This window comes from Harpia harpyja, chromosome 16 (genome assembly GCF_026419915.1).
Source record: "Harpia harpyja isolate bHarHar1 chromosome 16, bHarHar1 primary haplotype, whole genome shotgun sequence".
Lineage (NCBI taxonomy): Eukaryota > Metazoa > Chordata > Aves > Accipitriformes > Accipitridae > Harpia > Harpia harpyja.
The window spans coordinates 24,865,758-24,884,016 of record NC_068955.1 but is presented as its reverse complement, the minus strand read 5'-3'; the positions used below and the strand labels follow the sequence as shown (position 1 = coordinate 24,884,016).

Sequence of the window (18,259 nt, the reverse complement as noted above, 5' to 3'; positions counted from 1 at the left end):
TACTGTGTATTGTAACTCTCAGCCAGAAAAGACAGATAACTATTTTGGCTCATATTACCAGTGATGAGGCTATGTCTAGCACTGATTTTCCACAGATTCTACAATCTTGGCCTATACCAAAACTTTCAGCTTTGTTTTACCATAGATCATTCATCTTGATCTCTTCCCCCCACCCCCCCACTTTCATGCATCCTAGGTCACATACTTTACACTGCTAACAGTCTGACTCCTGGACAAGTAAGAAGCCATTTATTTTGTTCAGTACTCCTTTAATATTTCTATTGTGTCGTCTTTTTTTTTTTTCACTGAGTTCCCCAAAGAATAACCTCTTCCTTGCTTTAATAACTTGGACCTCGGTCAAGGTTGATGTGTTTCTCCATTTTGCAGGATATTTTCTTCAGAAGAGACAAAACAGTGTCTAATATTGCAATGACTGATCTTTAAAGGGTACAGTTTAAAGAGGAAATCAAAAACAGTTATGGCAAAAGAAGAAGTCGGAAATAACCTTTACAAAGAGAGGATCGGCAGCAAAGACACCGAACTGTACACAACGGTAGGATTTGGGGATCTCCTCTAACCACAAGATAGCTCCTTGACGGGTCTCTTCAGGCTCAATTCTCTCGTTCATTTCAATACAAATAGTTTACTATGCTGCTATCTTCTCCCTCTAACCTTCAAACACCATTTGTGAATGAGCGAGAAGCAGACCCTTAGTATTTTTTCCTTTGTGATGCTACACCACTGCACACAAAGTCCACCCTGAACAAGGTTTTCACATCTATGGACAACTACATGGAAGTATAGATCTGTGCGGGCTTTTCTAGACTTCTGTTGTTCACTTGAGACCGCGCATGCCTGGACACCGAGAACATTTCAACGCAAGTTGGTGATACCTACCTTCGGTAGGGGAGTTTTCGTAGCCAATTATCTACCGAGGGCAGAGCAGGCCATCTTTGGCTTTCTCTTGGCCAAGATCAAGGGTGGACCTTCCGCTCGCGGCAGCGGTGGTGGACCAAACAAGGTGAAGACACGCTACCGCACCAACCCAGCGGCTCTCGGCCCTACCTCGTGCTCCCCCGGGCGCGCCAGAGGGCGACTGGCCGGGAGGGAGCAGGCCTTCTGGAGGCAGCGGGCTGCCGAGCGGCCCGCCACCGCCACCGGCACCCCGCGCCGCCTCGCCGGCCCCCTCTCCCTCTCCTCCCGCAGCGTGCCGCCCTCGCCCGCCGGGCCGGCCCGGGGGAGCGGGAGGCCGGGTGCGGGCAGGGGGCAGGCCCGGCGGGGGAGATGCCCGCCCGGGCCGGGAGCGGCGGCCCCCCCCCAGCGGCCGCCACCCCGGCGGGGCCCCGCGGCGCCTCGGGGCCCTTCCTGCCCGCCCAGCGGCAGGAAGCCCCGCGGGGGAGGCGGGCCGGAGCCTCTTCCCGGCAGGTGGGAGGGCGACAATGGCCGGGAGGAAGGAAGCCGGGAGGCGGCAGGGCCGGGACACAGGACGCAGGGCCTGGCGAAGGGAGGGAAAGGGAAGAGGGACGGTAGGAAAGGGGGCGACGGCTCGAGGAGGAGAGCGCCGGGGGGCCGCAGCTGCCCCGCCGGGACCGGGGCCCGGCCCGGGGACACCCCCCACCCACGCCCGGGCCGGCCCCGGCGGAGCCGCGCTGCCCTCGGCTGGCCTGGAGCCCCGCGGGGGCAGAGCGGGGCGGCCGCCGGGGAGCTTCGCCTCTGCAGGACCTGCCGCCTGAGCCGGTGCGCCGGGACCAGCCAGCACCCGGAGGCCTAACGGGGGTTATTAACAAGTGTCTTTAAAAAGAGGGTCAGCTACAGCCAGGGGACGAGCCACCGTCGGAACCGGTCGGTATTTTTCCGTGCTAGTGACCGGATTCAAGTCGTGAAATAGAAGATAAAGTTAGCTCAGTAACACAGCTACGCTGGGGCAAAAGATTAGAAAAGGATAAAGCACCTTACCCCTTCAGTGTGGATCCCAAGTTCATTTGATTCCATGTCATGCACTCAAGCTGTGAGGTCATTTGGTATAAATTGTCACTGTTGTGAAAATATGTAGAATTAGAACTAAAATTGCAGCGATCGAATAAAAACCAATACGTCAAGACAGCAACATTTTCTTCGTTATTGTTTTTAAATACATAACGGTAGAAAGTGAAATTATTTTACATAATCCCTTTTATCGATGTATTGTGAATTAACAAAAAAAAAAAGAAAAGGAAATAGAAGAATGGCTGTGGATTGAAAAGTCTCTTTGAATCTGCAAGCCTGTCAGCTTGCAAATAGCTGGAAGCGGAGACATAAAACTTTTTCCTTACAGAACAGTAATATCCGATATTGGCACACTGAAATTAATGGAACGAATATAGGCAGCCTGGTGGGCTAACGAAGCGGATTATCTGTTTTAAAAAGGCAAATCTGTTAACTGTTTTAACCAGGAGTGTGAGAGACCACGTGGTTAATGGAGTGAGGCAGCTATCGTGACTCGTGATGGATGTTGCTACGCAGAGCGGCTTGACAAGCGGGAGAAAAATGGAGTGGCCGAGCGATAAACGAAGCTCACCGCTGGAATAGGCTCTTTCCCCGCCGGTACGCACCGAAGGCAGCACGGGCGGGGGGGCTGCACACCGCCGTTTCCCGACCACCGTTCTCCTCTCCGCGGCGGCACACCCGGCCAGCGCGGCCGCGGTAAAGAACCGCGGGACGCGGCGGCGCTGGGCGGGCAGGGCCGGCCCCGGGACGCTGCCGCCGCCGCCGAGACCCGCGGAGCCCCGGCGGAGCGGCTCGCCCGGCCGGGCCCTCCCCAAAGCCGTCGGCTGTGGCATGCAGCCCCCCCCCGGGGCAGGCTGCGGGGGCTCCCCCGCCTCGGGATCTCCCCGAAGAGCAGCTCCCCGCCGCCGCGCAGCCTCGCCCCGGAGAGCCGGCGAGGCGGGGGGGGGGGGACGGGACACATGAGGCGGGAGCCCCCGGGCTTTTCAGCCGGGCTCTGTGATTGATTCCCGAGGAACAGCCGCTCACAATAAACGCACGTCTCCCTGTTGATTGATTACAGCTAAATTCGCTGGACTTACGCGGTGAATTTAGATCATTCTGTTATTAGAAGAGGGTTGGTTTTTTTTTTTTTCTTCGTGGCAGGTAGAAGCGACCTAAAAAAGTCAGATTCCAGTGGGAAGCTTTTGCATATAAAAACAAATTAAGTGACTTCAATCTCGAAGTATGTGTAATATCATTTGTCAGTATCACTGGACACTATTATTCATTAGTGTGTCTGAAGTGCTATTATGCTACTACAATGTCCTGCATATCAGCTCAGGAATTGTTAAACTCTCCTGCAGTTTCCCCATTTGCAATAGCAGTCCGTGCTGGTCTGTGCCAACTACGTTTTGCAATTCCACGAATTCTTCCTGTAATGCTGCTGTAATTAATTCCTCCAGGACCCTGATTTTTATTAGAAGTGCCCGCCCGATGCATTTACAGCAGGAGATTTCCCTTTAACTTTCTTTCGCTTGACAGTTCATTTATAAGAGCCTCCCCCACAATATCCACTTTTTCCCCTCCTTTGCTTTTTCATAAAGCAATACACTTACTCATCTTGTCACTAGCTCGCAGCCACTGTATTGCATGCCGCCTTTGGGTGACGGTCTCCAAAACAAGCCGCTCCGAAACCAGCGCAATGTCCAGCGGCGAGGTAAAGCCGCAGCTCACCGTCTTCACCTCCCCGTCCAAAGCTCCCTCCTGCCCTCCCCGATTTACCGCCGCGCTTCGCTCCTGCGTTTGCAGCTCCGACAAAAGCTTACCGGCGGAGCCCGAGCTGGCTCCAGCCTTTGAAGGCTGCCCGGAGCGGCTTTCGGGCAGGCTGGGCGTCCTGTAAAGCACTCGGAGAACGAGAGCGAGCGAAACTCCGCTCCTTCTGCTAAACCCCGCTTCTGCCGCAGTCGGTCCCGCTGGCTCGGGCCGGCCCCGGCAGAGACCCGCAGCCCTCGTCCCTCCTTGCCCTCCCGCTGCAGCTGCCGTGGGGCAGGAGCCGGCGGAATGAGTGCCGGGGAGAGCAGGCGCTCCGGCTCGGCACCCCACGGCGCCCCGGCTCGGCACCCCACGCCACCCCGGGCTCGGCACCCCACGCCAGGCCGGGCCGGGCCGGGCCGGGCCGGGCCGCCCCCCCGGTGCCGGAGCCGAGCGGGGCCGCGTTTCAGTTGCGCGACTTGGGGAGAAGGAGACAAGTTTGACTTCAGGCCCCGACAGCGGATTCCCGCGGGATGGGCTGCGTGGGCTCTGCCCCGGCACCGGGGTGCCCACGAAGGGGCACCCTCACAGGGGCTGCAGAGAGGGTCTGGGTGATCTCTGCTGCCGGCAGTGGCCAAGGGGAGAAATTTCTTTTCCGTGGAAATGCTGAGCCCACGACGCTGCGAGGGGTTTCCATCTGGAAAAACCCGGGATTGCCCAAGCTTTGGCTAAACCCTGCGACAGCCGCCCTGGGGCGGGAGGCGGGTGGGCGCCGCCGGGCCCCGCGCCCCGGCGAGCCCGGAGGCGGGAATGGCCGCGCTGGCCAGCGTTTGCCCGGGGGCCACCGGGCAACGGCACAGGATTAAACATCTCGCATCTGACATGTGACAGAGAACAGGACATCCCTAACTCCGTTTACGCCTCGCCATGGTTTGTTATTGACAGTACCGTGAGATGATCTCATGGAATTAACAGCTCCTCTCAAAATCTCGGCTTTGGATGAGGTCTGAATGATGAGACGGAAAGCGGGGTCTCCGGGGATATGCCTGCACTGATTCCAATCTGAATCCTTGGCCATCCAAACGGCCACAAAGACGACACTAAAAATAACTTATTTTCATTACAGAGATGCTTTTAAAGAGAAACGAGAGGAAGAGGGGGAACATTTCTACAACGGGGATTAATGTAAGTTGGAGTGGAATAAAAGGAAGTCAACGCTGAGCAAAAAGGGAACTTAAAAGGAAAGCAGTAGTAGATCATATAGAGTTTGTTTTGGCCTGCATTGCAGTATTACCGAGTTCTTGACCTCTGCACAGAAAGAGCTATAATCTGAACCGAGACTCCTCCACTTTTAAAGTCTTTGTAAGTGTGACTCACAGTAAATTTTCAACATCGAGCATGTTTACTACATTAAACAGCGCGAGGTAGAAAAGTTCACATCACCATTTTAATGGACCCACAAATGCTAGTCATCTAATGCACACTTGCAATCTGCGCGGGTTTGTCATCCATGTCCAGCTATCAACAACAGGCGCAGGATTCCTTGGCAGAGGAGCGGGCTGCACTATAAACAGAGAGCAAGTAGTTGCCGAGGCGAGAGATTTCAGAGATACTTTTGCTTCCAGTATAGGAATTACGATCCTTGAACCGTTTCTTTCAAGCCGTCGCCTTCCCGGCTGCTTTGCCTTGGTACGGGAGAGAGGGCGACGCTCTTCGGCCCCAGGCCCGCCCCGGTACCCCTCGGCACTGCAGGGGGGGCTGGCAGCAGCCGGGCCGGGACCTCTCCCGGCCGAGGGACCCGCCGCTCACGCCCACTCGCGACCCGGCGCGGCTCCCCGCGCCAGCCGGCGAGCTGACGGGGAAGAGAGCATCAGGTGGGGGGGGGTTCACTCCTGCCTCTCCAAGCGGCTGCTGTCTCGCTCCACCTCCGCTCGGGGAAGAATTGCCCCCCCGGGTCGCGTTTCGGCGCTCAGAGACCCCAGACGGGGGATGACGGAGGGATGCGGCCCGGCGGGCCTCGGCCCGGGGGGTGGGGGGGTGGGCAGGGACCGCAAAAGACGCCCGTCCCGGGGAAGCGCAAAGGAGAGGCGGTGCGGGGCAAACACCGGCCGTGGCATCCCGCCGGGGAAAGAGCTCGGTTCCTCCGGCCACGTCGCCCCCTCTCCACCGCTAAAGGCGAACGGGAGCGCCCGCTGTCCTCGGCCAGTGCGAGGAGCGACAGACGCGACGAACCTCGTCACGCCGGGGATGAGCAGCATCCCCCGTGTGCTCGCTGCGCGCAACGGAGGCGCGCAGCGGGCACGGGCACGGCCGCGGACAGCCTCACCGCCCCGGCCCTGCCACCCCCGGCCCTCGGGGGCGGCAACCGAGCCATCAGGTGTCAAAGCAGGGCTGGCAAACTTGGCCTGAACTGGGAAAAGCAAAATACATCTTCGCAAAGGAGGTACAGAATAAATAGGGTCTTAAAATAATAATAAAGATTCTGCCAGACCAATACGAATATTGACCAAGACAGTGCGGTCCGTTTTCGGGCCGTTGGAAATGTGGCTAATGAGTCACGCCCGTGAGTTTCTGCACGGTAAGTAGTCACCCACTTTCTAGGAAGAACACGTGTGTAGTAGGAACAAGAGTTCTTTCCAGATGCTTTCGAAAACGTGCAGGAGGGGACGAGGGGAGGCCGTGCCCAGCTCACCCACCTGCTTGGGGCTTAGATGCGGGAGCAGGCTTTGTACAACTGGAGCTGCCCTCGACATCGAACAAGTTCTGCCCTGACTTACACCCCCACGCATCAGTATTGGCTCCCGTGAGGTTTAAGGGCTTAAATCCTTATCCTACCGAAGTAAGCAGTAAACCTCCCAGGGAGCAGAGTAGGGTCAAGGCTAAGGTCGGGGAGAAATCGGCCGCGTAGCGCAGCGCAGCGCTGCCCACCCGTGCCGGGACCCGGGTCCCGAAGCGCTGGGCGGGAGGTGGCCGCGTTAGGGCGATGCCAGGCCGTGCTACCCTCGGTGAAGGCACACGGAGGAGAGAGCTCTCGGCACAAGCAGCCGTTTCCTATCGGAATCACACCTCCCAGGGCCGGGCTCGCTCCACCAAAGAGGACAAACGCCGCAGGAGGGAGCGCCCGCCGTGCCGCCGCCGGGAGCCCCGACACGGGAGCCCCGGGGCCCGGGGGGGCTGGGGAGAGCGGCGGCTGCCCGCAGCGGCTCGGAGCTGCCCTCCCCAAGCCTCCCTACAAACCGTATTTATAGATTTCCCTGCGAGGCGAGCAATCTCTGTCACTTCAGCGCAGGAGTTCGCCCCGCCAATTATTCTGCGAGCTAATCTCTCTGGATAGGCTGCTTTCCTTCCTTCATTACCTCATTCCCTCCTTCCCTTGACGTCAACTCACGTTCATTAGCGAAGTGGCTTCTGGAAGTGACAATTTTGTTGTCCCACGTCCAGTGTTGATTAATCAGAGATGATATAACCGGCCTACAAGAGGAGCCGCTCGCGCCTTCCTTCGCGGAGGCATATTGTTTTGTGTGCGAGAGTTACTTAGCAACTCCGAGATACGGGACTGGCTCCAAGTTCACAAAAAGTTGAAGAATAAATTTGGGGAAACTTCTTTGCTCGCTAAACATGTTGTAAAACTGCAAGAGACACGCCCGGCCCCCACGCCAGCTCGAAGAAAACGGGAAGCCGCGCTTGCAACGGACCCGTCTGTTGGCAAAGAGAGTTCGTGCATGCACCAAAGCTCCAGATGCACCTTTCTCCCAGCACGGAAATCCGATAGGTTTATTGCCCCGTTTTCAATACATAACCTCCCTGCAGGCCAGTCCCCGTCGCTCCTGGGAGCCATCGGAAGGGCTCTTGGTCTGCAAGACGAAGCCCCTGGACGGAGCCGAGTTTTAATTGCCTGCCCCATTCCCGTACCACGCTCCGGCCATCGCTGCTGCTCACCAGCGAGCGCTCCCACATCCTCCCGGCCTCGGGAAGAGCGGCGGCGGGGACTCCCAGCGCCGGCAGCGGGCAGAAGGAGCAGGGGCAGGGGCCGCGCCGACCGCTGCGCCTTGCGGGTCGGATCCTGTCGCCGGAGCGGGCCGCCTCCGCTCTGCAGCCTGAGCCGAGGCGGAGGGGACGGGTGTAGGGCGGCGGTGGCGGGACCGCGCCCGCCTCGGGCAGTGAGGGGATGCTCCGGAGCGGGTCTGGGCCAGGCTCCGCTGGGCTGCCCCGGGCACTTCCCCGCCCCGGCGCGGATGAGCGCACCTGGGCAAATCCCAAACCCTTCGCACCGGCGGGCTCCGGGACAGGCGTGCTCCGAGGAGGCCGGGCAGCCCGGTTCCCCGCTTGCCCAGAGGCGGCCGGCACCTGCCGCCGGAGAGCGGCTGCCCCGAGCCGGCAGCAGAACGCCCGAGTCCGGCGGGGGATGCTCGGCCAGCGCCGAGCGGCGCCGGCACCCCCCGCGAACCCCGGCCCGGGAGGGCGAGGCGGCCCGGGGAAGCTCCGATACGCGGCGGGGCCCAGGGCGGAGGGTGCGGCGTCTTTTGTGGTTTTGTGGGGCTTTTTTGGTTTTGTGGGGCTTTTTTGGTTTTGTGGGGCTTTTTTGGTTTTTGGGGGTGGGGTTTTGTTTTGGTTTTGGTTTGTGTTTTGGTTTTGGTTGGTTGGTTTTGGTTTTGTTTTGTTTTGTTTTTTAACTTGTGAATCTGGTTTTTTTTCTTTTGAGAAGGGAAAAAATAAATCTGTTTCCTTCCAGAAAGGAGAAAGCTGTTTGAACGGCATGTGGGGGAGAGAGCACGTCCGAACAACAACTCGCGCAAAAGGAGGCAAGGCAAAGCTCCCTGCCGGCGGAGGTACCTGTTGTAGGGGGTCCGGAGGAGCAGGGCCTGACTGCCCGTGCAGCTGTCGGTGGGCGTGTGGCAGCCGTACACCGGGGGAGGCACCGAGTACTGCTGGTCCCCTGCGGAGAAAGCGGCACAGAGTTAACCCCCGCGGCGACCGGCCGCTCCCCCCCCCCGCCGCCCCGCGCTGCAGCGGGGGCTGCAGGGCCCCCTCCTCCAGCGTTTGCGCAGCTCTAGCTCCGTGCCGGGCCTGCGGGAGGGGGCAGCGGCGCGACTCCGGAGCCGCTCCGGATTGCCGGCCGGCCGCCAGCGCCCTCTGAGACGGGGCCGCGCGGCCGGGAGCGCGGTCCGCACCCGCGGAGACTGAAATTACCTAGCGAGGGCTGCTGGCTGATGGGGTCCTCGTGTTTGAAGGAGTGGTTTGTGAACTGGGCGGCGTGGTGAGACGGCGTGTGGCCGTAGCTGGGGGTCCCGTCAAACGCCACGGTGCTGTAACCTGCCGAAGAGACCGCGGCGGGGTTAGGAGGCACCTTGAGCCCGCGGGGCCACCAGCTCCCCGCGAAGCCTCTCGCCGCCACGCACCCACCGCACCGCCGCGGGCTGCCGAGATACCTGGCCTTCACTGCACCGTGCTGCCCTTCCCCCGGTGCTGCTGCCCACCGTGGGGGAAAAGGCAGGGGAAGGCCGTGCCCCTTCGTTCACTCTCCCCCCAGCACACGCACTTCGCAAGGCTGCGGGCGCAGGGCGGTGCGGGTGGGACCCCGTGGGACGCCCCCCCCACTCCCCACCCCCGCCGCGGGGAGAGGCGAGCCGGGCAGCCCGCTCCGAGGGGCGGAAAGTCGGAAGTCTCGTTCGTCTTTAAAGAGAACAGATCGGCTTCGGTAATAAAAAGGATGTTTTCATTAATTGTTGCTCATATTAAAGAGGAAGATTCCCATCTGCTCAGTGTACTCCTCTGCCGTTTCCAATTTAGAAGTTACCCTTTAATCTTTCTTACTTTTTTTTTCTTTTTAAGAGCAGCTTTCTGAAGAGTCTGCAATAAAGAGGCGGAATGTTACATGCAAAAATAAAACTCCTCCTTTCAGCGAAAATTGCTCTCCAAAATAATAAACAGCCTATTTTGTTTCCTACACCGAGCAGATTCAGATGGAAAGAGACCACCTCTGCTGACCCCGGGCCGACACTAAATCGTAAATCAGGTGCTTGGACACCAACTTTCATTAATGACTTGGAGCTGGCTAAACAACTTCAGCTAAAAAAGTAATTACAAAGTAATATTATCTCAGAGGCTTCTTGGCTCATCAGCATTTACCCCGAGAACCAAGCTCCTCCGAGAGTCACTCTTCCAAAAAACCAAAACAAAACAGAAAGTCCGACACGGGCTGGGAAAAGAAACCAACCCGACGAGGAGCGCTCCCTCCCTCACACCCCTCTGTCTTAACCCGCTTATTCCAGCACGGGCATCCTCCACAGCCCGTCTGGATGTGGCGTGTGGCCAGAGGGTGACTTTGTTAGTCGAGAGGGAGCACTCGGGACTGTTTTGAGGGTCCTCTCAGTTCCCTTCGGTGCCGAGTGCTCGGCGCTGTGCAGGTCTCTGCTTCACCACCGGCGATGACAGAGGATTTCAGAGGGAATAAAATGGAGAGGCAACAAAGGGATCCGGTTGTTGCTTCTCCATTTTATTCTCTCTGCAGACAGCCTAGATCCAGCTACATTACAGGACTTAATTGACCTGCGGCGATGCGCGGGAGAAATGAAGGGAGCAATGGGGAGGATGATGGAAAAAAAATCCAGAAGACTTTGAAACCTTCGCCTCCGCGCTGATTTTAAGCCGGCCCTGAGACTGCGGGGCTGGGACAGAAGTGGGGCTGACTCGTCCCCGGCCAAATCTCTCTGGCATCCCCCTCGCCCTAGGAGCAGAGCTCCTTTCGCGGTGATGCGAGGAGTGTTGACAGGCCGGTACCTTACGGGCTCCCATCCCACAGCTGTTTCTCGCTCCTTATCTCCTCCCTTAGCCCTCAGGGTAGAGGCTCAACCTTCAACTCCCTTTTCCCCATTTCCCTCTGCGTCTTTTTTAACTTTCAGAAAACACTGACACTTTCTACGTTACTTTTGGCCCGGCGCAGACTTTCGGTGACCTTCAAAACTCAGCTCAGAGCAGAACGAGGTTTTGGCCGCATTTTCCGGTGTTGCCTGACCAAAGCTTCAGGAATGTGATAAGAAAGTTGAGTTCTGAACCGAGCTGCCGATAGTGAGGTCTCTTTAATTAGGGCGCTATCAGAGCCAGGCCTGATTAAAATGTGCTGAAAATAATTGAAAGTTGTACATCTGCTGGAGAACGGGGCCCACTGGAGGCATCCAGTTGTTGGAGGAGCCCAGCTGGATGAAAGAGGCGAACGAGAAGAGGAAAATTGGGCAGAGGTTTCAAAGCCTTAGCTCCCTAACCCCCACCCCATCCCAGGCTTGGCAGAAATGTCATCGCAGAGGCAAGGTAGCGTCTTTCCCACGGTCGGAGGAACCGGCTAAAAAAAAAATAGTAGTTCAACCTTGAGGAGAGCCAAAGCAAAAACATTTTATCCAATCACGGGGGGGAAAAAAAAAGCAACCACCGAATTCCTCCTTGCCGAAGGAGCTCGCTGCGTGTTGCCGAAAATAGTTGTGGCTAAGCCCCAGTGCGGGGAGGTAGCCCCGAGCTGAAGGGACACCCCGCACCCCACCTCCGCAGGCGCAGAGAGCGGCCTGGCGGGGTGCGGTGGGGGGGGAGCCGGGACACGGCCCCTGCTCCCTGGGACACGGCCCTTTCCTCCAGGCTCTTGCAGGGCCTCGATCCGCCTGACCGGGGCTGTGGCGGAGCAGAGCTGTAAGGCCGCTGGGCCCCGGCTCCGCAGGCACGTACAGGTGTGTGTGGGTGTGTGTTTGTGGGTGTGTGTTTGTGTGTGTTTGTGCGCAGGGCTTGCGGTGCCGCAGACCGCGCACTGCCCACAGGGCGCCGGAGACCGAGCAAAGCTCACTGCGGGCTCCCTGTTCTGGGGTGTTAAAGGCTCCGTTTAAAGGTGGTTAAACTCAGACGACAGGATGGCGCGGGGTCGCAGCTATTTTGTCCCTCGCCCACCCGCTCATCCACCCGGGCCCAGTTTATTTCCCTCACCCTCCTCTCCACCTCCTCGTCGCTATTTCGGCCCAGCGATTACAAATCCTCTCCGATGTCTAAAATCCCTTCAGATGTCTTAAAAAAATCCCCGGCGGAGCTCTGTGCTGGGGCGATCGCAGGCCGCGCCCCGCCGCTCGCAGCCTGGGGCCCCGGGGCCTCGCCGCCGGCCCGGCCCGGCCGCGGCCGAGCCTCTCCCCGAGCTCCGGGGATGCTGCCCATCTTTCCCAGCACGGCCCTGGCGCCCCGCACCGCGGTTTCCGACGTTAGAGCCGGGCGCGGGGCGGACAGCGGGGTCGGGGCCCGGGGGCCGAAGGCAGCAGAGCGGTGGCTCCGGGACTGCGACCCGGCACTGCCCGGGGGAGGCGGCCCCGTGCGCGGCCGCGCTGCTGAACAACCGCTTCCCCTCCGCCGCCATCGCCTCTCCCGGCTGCAAGCGTCGCCTCGGGCCGCCACGCCGGCCTCGGGCCAGCTCTCGGCTGCTAGCACACAGCGCGCCCGCCCGGCCTCGGCCTCCGCTCCGGCTCCTCGCCCTGCCTCCCTTCGCCAGCCGCCAGACAGCCGGGGGGACAGCCCGAATCGCCCGCGTCCTCCCGGGGCGGTCGCGTCCAGCCCCGCTCTGCGGGTACGCCGTTACCCCCGCGGCGCACAGCAAGCCCGAGCTGCGGGCTGGGCGCGGACGACCCCGCGCCAAGAGCGGCGAGACCCCGGCGAGTCGTCCCGCTCCGGCCGGGCCGCGCACCCTCCGCCGCTCGCCCGTCCCCCGAGTCTCGGGGCCGCGACGGCCCGACCCCCCCCTCGGCCAGACGCCGGCGCCTCGCCCGGGGCTGGGGAGTGCGGGGCAGGCGCTCGACAGCCCGCGCCTCCGGGGCCAGCTGAAGGAGGGGGAACAGGACCCGAGAGGTCTCGGGCAAGCTCTCCGCACGCTCGCCCCCTTGCCCTTCTTCCTCGCGTTTGCACCAGTAGATGTTTATACTGCAGCGTCTGGAAGAAAAACGATTAGATGATGATGATGCCGGTGCCACGCGCAGGGGGTGACCCACCGCCCGGCCCTGCAGCCCACGGGAATTTCCCAGGGCGGTGCAAAGAGCAGCGTGTCCTGGCCACGGGGATGCTGAACAGAAACTGCGAGGCGCCCCTGCTTGTATAGCCCGGCCTGGGGGCATTCAGCGTTCCCGAGGTTAATTCGACGAGGGGCTTGAAAGCGCTAACGTGCGCACAGCGGGTTTCGGATACAGGAGGAGGTTTGGAGGTACACCCCCCACCCTCACCCCCGCCCCCGCCGCCAAGATCTGTAGAGGGAATTGTCTCGGGGCACCGGCCCCATCCCCATTCCAGGACTTGCGCCGTCCCCGGCCCGAACAAACCTTTGCGAGGCGAGAGGCTGCTCCAACCCGGGGAGGGGGGCGGAGGGGGCTCCAGCGCGCCCGGCAGAGCCGCCCGCTGCAGCCCGCTGCCCCACGGAGGCGTGGGGGCGAGCGACTCGTGGCTCCCAAAGCTCCCCGGAGCGACGTGGCCGCCGCACGGGGAGGGAAAGGAGGCACGGAAGGGCAGGCACGGAAGGGCTGGCTCGCCAAACCCTGCCCGGCTGCTGCGGAGAAAGGCCGGGCTCGGTGTTTACATCAAGCGCGGCCCGGCGAGGCTAAGCGGACGCCTCCGGGGGCCGCCCCCCCCGAGCCCGAGCCGCCCGGGCGCGCTGCCCTTACCCTGGTTGCGGATGGCTTGCTGGCTCTCCAAGCAGTTGGGCAGGTAGGGCCCGTTGGGGAACATCCGAGCCTGGCCGGAGGGCGGCTGGCTGGGCGGCGGGGCGCCGAAGGGCCCGTAGCGGCAAGCCCCGGCCGTGCCGGTGAACTGGCCGGAGAAGTGGACGGTGAAGGCGCTCAGGTATTGCTCCTCGTGCGGGTCCGACCCGTTCCAGCTCGGCTCCTGCTTGATGAAGGAGTGCGGCCCCAGCGAGCCGTAGGAGGCCCCGGGGGGGAAGTCCAGGACGGGAGCCCACTGCGCCGCGCTGCTCACCGGCATGGTGCAGTTGCTGTTGCTCGGCAGGGAGGGCACGGAGGGCAGCAGCGCGTTGAGGTCTCGGACATCGGAGCCCATCTGCTCGCAGACCTTCTGCCTGCCGCCGGGCAGCCAGTCTCCCCCCGGGCCGCACTTGTTCCAGGACACCTGGCCCCTGCCCGCCAAGCCGGAGGCCGGCTCCGGCTGCAGGCACCAGGCTGGCGAGCTCAGCCCTTTGGGGGAAGTTTGCTCCGCGACGCAGCTCCCCGGGTCCAGCCCTGCGGGAGCCGGCAGCAGCGACAGGGAAAGGTTGTTCTCCAGGATCGCCTCCGGGGTTGCACCCGCTCGCAGGGCAGGGCAGGGCGGGCTGTGCGTGTGTCGGTGTGTCCGCGCGGGTGTGTGTCTGTCTGTCTGTCTGTGCGCGTGTCCGTCTGTCCGAGCTAGGGGGGCACAGCCGCCTCGCACGCCTCACCTCGGATGCCTGCTCCCCCTCAACTTTGCAAAGCTCAAATAGAGGCGCTTGCAGGGGAGGAGGAGTCAGCCACGCTGATCCTCCATTCACACAACCTCCGCCGAGGGGCTGCCCACAGCCCGCTCTGCTGAACCCAGCCGGACCAGACACGCGGGGGGGCGGGGGGGGGGGGAAGACAAGGAGAGCCGGGGATGGAGGGGGAGAGGTTACTGTGGGAGAATATATTTCCCCTACACATCACTCCCACCCTTCTTCTGGTGCAAGCGCCACTAAATCTCACCCTAACGTCCCTTCGCTTTAGGAGAGACTTGCGAGACCGTTAGAGGGATCCAGGTGGCCAGTAAGTACGTGCCGGCTGACTTCCCCCGCCAGCTCCGTGCATGTCCGTGGGGACTCCCGAGGGCGGCGGGGTCGCAGGCCCTGGGGACGGCGCGGAGAAGCCTCCGCCCTTGCAGGAGCCAGGGGAAGTGACCCGGCCCGGGGCGGGCGGCCCCCGTCCCTGCGCGGGGAAAGCGTCTTTCCAGGTGCCTCTCCCGCTATGGGAGGAACCCGCGTCTCCCTGAGCTCCTGCGGGGTCCGGGCTGCCTGCCCGCGCCCCCGCCCCCGCACACCGGGCGCTCCCTGTCCCGGGGGGGGGCGCCGGGCCGCGGCACGTCGCGCAGAGCCGGCCGTGCCAGGGTGCCGACGGCTCCGCCGGCGAGCGGAGCGGAGGGGAGGGGGCCCTTTGCAAGGGGACCGGGGCCGGCGTGGGCCCGGTCCCAGCCCCGTCCCTCCGACCTGGCCGGGTGTGAGAGGGAAGGAAGCGGCTGGGCGGGCGGGGGAGGATCGCAGCGCCGTGAGCAACCTGCATCGGGGAGGTTCACCTGGCGCTGCTCCTGGGGAGCCCCGGACTCTCTCTTCCCTCCCCAGCCTCCAGGACAGCAGCTCCCCAGCGTGCACCCCGGGGGCGGCGGCGGGAGAGCCCCCCCACGGCATCTTTCGTACACGTTATCCCCGGACGACGGTCCTTCCAGGCGACGCGGCGGGTTTCGGGTCGGCCCTGGCAGCGAGGGATGCCATGATTTCGGAGGGGCGGGCGGCGGAGCCCCGCGGGACGTGGCGGTACCTGCCGCGGCCAGGCGCCTGCCGGGACCCGGGGCAGAGGCGAGCCCGCAGCCTCCCCCGCGGGAGCCGCTCTCACCAAAGGCGAGAAGAGGCATCCTGCCGTCTTCCTTCAAAACCACTAATTAATAATCACCCGGGGGTGGGGGTGGGGGAGGTTAGCTCCGACGAGCACGCGTGGGACAGCTCCTGGGAGCTGCGCCCCGATGCAGTGTACGCGGGGGGAAGCACCGCGACCCGCGGGCCCCGTCCCTTGCGCATCTTCACCGGCCGCCGTTGAAACGGCGGCACCGAAACCGCCATCGCTCGGCGCACAGCCCGCAGCGCACAGCCGCACCCTCCCTTTGCAGCTAAAATAATAAAAAAACCGCCACGAACATTTACCTGCCGCTGGAAAGACCGAGCCCGTTGTCTTCCCGGTGACAATTTACACTTCGGTATTTCCTTCCCCCCGCGGCATTAAAGGTTACCGCAAGCATCGCCAATCTTGAAACGGTGTTGTAAAATTCAAGGGGTAAATGCTACAACAAAAGAAATTTAAATAGCTCGTTATTAGTGTAGCCGAGTATAATTTCATTTTCTCTTTAAACTCTTTAACCAAAACCGTCGGGTTTTGTTATTAGTGAAACGACTTTATTTTTCACAAACTATCTTCAGAGGATTCCCTCTTAAAATCTCTCTTTTGATGCGTAAATCTCTTTATTACGGAAATCTCCGTGTAACGTGAGAGCGAAAGATTTGTCGATTATCTTTGCCGACATTAAAGATCGCCTAAGTTTACAGGATCTGCCGCTCCTTAGGAACGCACGCACAAAACTTAAACCACTCTCGGACGGCGTTTGTGAACGCAGCCGGTGCCGGTGAGGGGGGCCGTGAGCTGCCCTTGCTGACACCGCCGGCCCCCGGCGCTTGCTCCCGCTCTGCTCCCCCTCCCCGGCCACTCCGGGGCTCCCCGCCGGCCGCAGTCCCCCCGTGCCCGCCCCGGGGCCTGGCGGGGCCGCGGGGAGCGGCAGGGCCGGGAGCGGGGCTGCTGCTGGGTTTGCTCGTTTCTGTGGCGGACCGACACCTGAGGCTGGTCCCTTTCACCTCCGGCTCTAAAATCCCCAATGTACGTACAGAAAGAGAAGTCTTTGGCCAGCCTAAGCGGAGTATTTAATTTCCCGTGAAAACTACACCTCCCTTGGTACAAACAGAAAAAGCCTTTCCCGCAGTGGACTGTTTTTCGAACTAGTGGTTTGGTTTGGGGTTTTTTTGGTTTTTTTCTTTTCTTTTCTTGAAATAACCTAGCTTGATAAATCTTCTTGAAAGGGAAAGATGTTTTCTTCATCCCTTAGGTCTGCGTTATTCCACCTGGGAAGAAGAACTGCCGAAGTCCTTCCAAATCTTCGCCTCTCTCTCCCTTCCCAGCGGTGAAACACGAAGACCCCTTGGCCATCAGCGCATCCTCCCTCCCCGCGGCTGCCGGCAGCGCCAGCAGCGAGGCTGGAGAACGCAGTGCTCGGCCGGGGAGGGGGGCCTCGGGGCTGCCAGCTCAGCCCTGCGCAGCGCCGTGCACCGGCACCTGCGCTCTCCCGGGCCACCTCAGCCCTGCGGGGCACGGAGCGGGGCCGGCGCGAACAGGGTGGGGATATCCCGGGAGAAACCTTCAGGGCTGCAGCCTGAGGAGGAGGGGGAGGAGGAGGAGGGAAGCCCGGACCCCTTCTACGCCGGGACGGGCTGGGGACTTCTGGGAAACGGCCAGCGCCACTTTCCGCAGCCGTTCCCTTCTAGCCAGCACCAGGGAGAGAGAAAAAGCTCCCGCCCCGCACTTCTCTCGCCCAGGCCGGGAGTGCCCCGGCATGCCGAGAGGACCTGCTCCCTCCGTGCAGGGGACATTTGCTCGCCTCTTCCCCGGAGATCCCGACCCCGATTCCAGTCGCACTCAGGCGTAAATCACCCCATGCCCCGCAAACCGGGCGCCCGCGCCCGCGCCTCGGTGCCTAGCTGAAAGCAATGGCCGGAGAGATGGCAGTTCAGGGACAGCATCTCCCTTGCCGGTATCCAGACCCAGGCGGTCCGGAACTTTTTGCCCTCTCCCCTGCAAACACGGCCCGATCCAAATCTCTGCCAGGCAGCAATCAGGCTTGTTTTGCCCGCTATTCCATAGCTATGGTGATTCCTGATAAGGCTCAATCTTCGATTGTGCTCGAAGCATACTCTACAAGATTAAGCAACAGGTATTTCGTGGACGAGGATTATTCTACTGAGAGTCCCCCTCGATCCTGGGCAAAACGGGCTCGGGAACCTGCTCCAACCTGAGCAGCTCTGAAGCACCTCCCCAGCCGGCGTTTTCCCGTTCCGCTTTCTCCCCTGCCATGCTAACCAGTTAAGGGACCGGTAATTCTTACTACACTTTACTAAACTCATAAATGATCCCCTCGCGGCTCGGAGGTGGGGGAGACTGACTTAGAGATAAATCCCCAGCCCTTCCAGTCCTGCTCACGCCGCTCACAGCGCGCAGGGGGCTCTGTCTCCTTTCACTCAGGGAGCTGGTCAGAGTTTGATTATTTAAGTGCCAAGAGCAGCAGAAACAAAGCTGCGAAGCATCTCCGGGAGCACAGGAACTCATCACGGCGGGCCCAATCCCGCATTCCTCGCTGCCTCCCCGCGCCCCGCCGAGCGCTGCGGGCACCACGGGAGCCGGCAGCCCCCGGCAAGGCGGGACCGGTCTTCCCCGCCTGGGCTGATGGGGGCACTGGCACGCTTTCGAGCCGGGGAGAGGACATTTTGTTTACCCTTCGGGGGGAAAAAAAAGCCTTTTTTTTTGACGGCACAAGGAGGGACGGTGCGTGCCCCCTCCCCGGCTCTCCGCCGAGCGGAGCGGGGCACAGGCGGGTCCGGCGCTAAGCTCCCGCCGAGGCCGGGGACCCGGGCCCGGAGCCGACTCCCCGGCCAGCGCGGGGCGGGTGCGAAGGAGCAGGGGCCAGCTTCGGAAACAGCCGCACCGGGGCTGCGCGGTGGCCAGCC

At 61.3% G+C, this 18,259-nt stretch overlaps 1 protein-coding gene across 7 annotated transcripts in view; it reads right to left on the bottom strand.

Annotated features, from left to right (window-relative positions):
• WT1 (WT1 transcription factor) overlaps positions 1 to 13,779 on the bottom strand; it is a 37,024-nt gene extending 23,245 nt beyond the window's left edge. For 6 of the 7 annotated variants that reach the window (XM_052811397.1, XM_052811398.1, XM_052811395.1 and 3 more), the window contains exons 1-4: positions 13,389 to 13,779; positions 8,908 to 9,030; positions 8,551 to 8,653; positions 1,957 to 2,034 (exon numbers count right to left, since the gene is read on the bottom strand). In XM_052811397.1, coding sequence (XP_052667357.1) covers positions 1,957 to 2,034; positions 8,551 to 8,653; positions 8,908 to 9,030; positions 13,389 to 13,779 — 695 coding nt within the window. The remainder of the gene's footprint in view (positions 1 to 1,956; positions 2,035 to 8,550; positions 8,654 to 8,907; positions 9,031 to 13,388) is intronic. The other variant, XM_052811402.1, reaches the window with a different exon arrangement.
• Between the last annotated feature and the right edge of the window lie 4,480 nt (positions 13,780 to 18,259).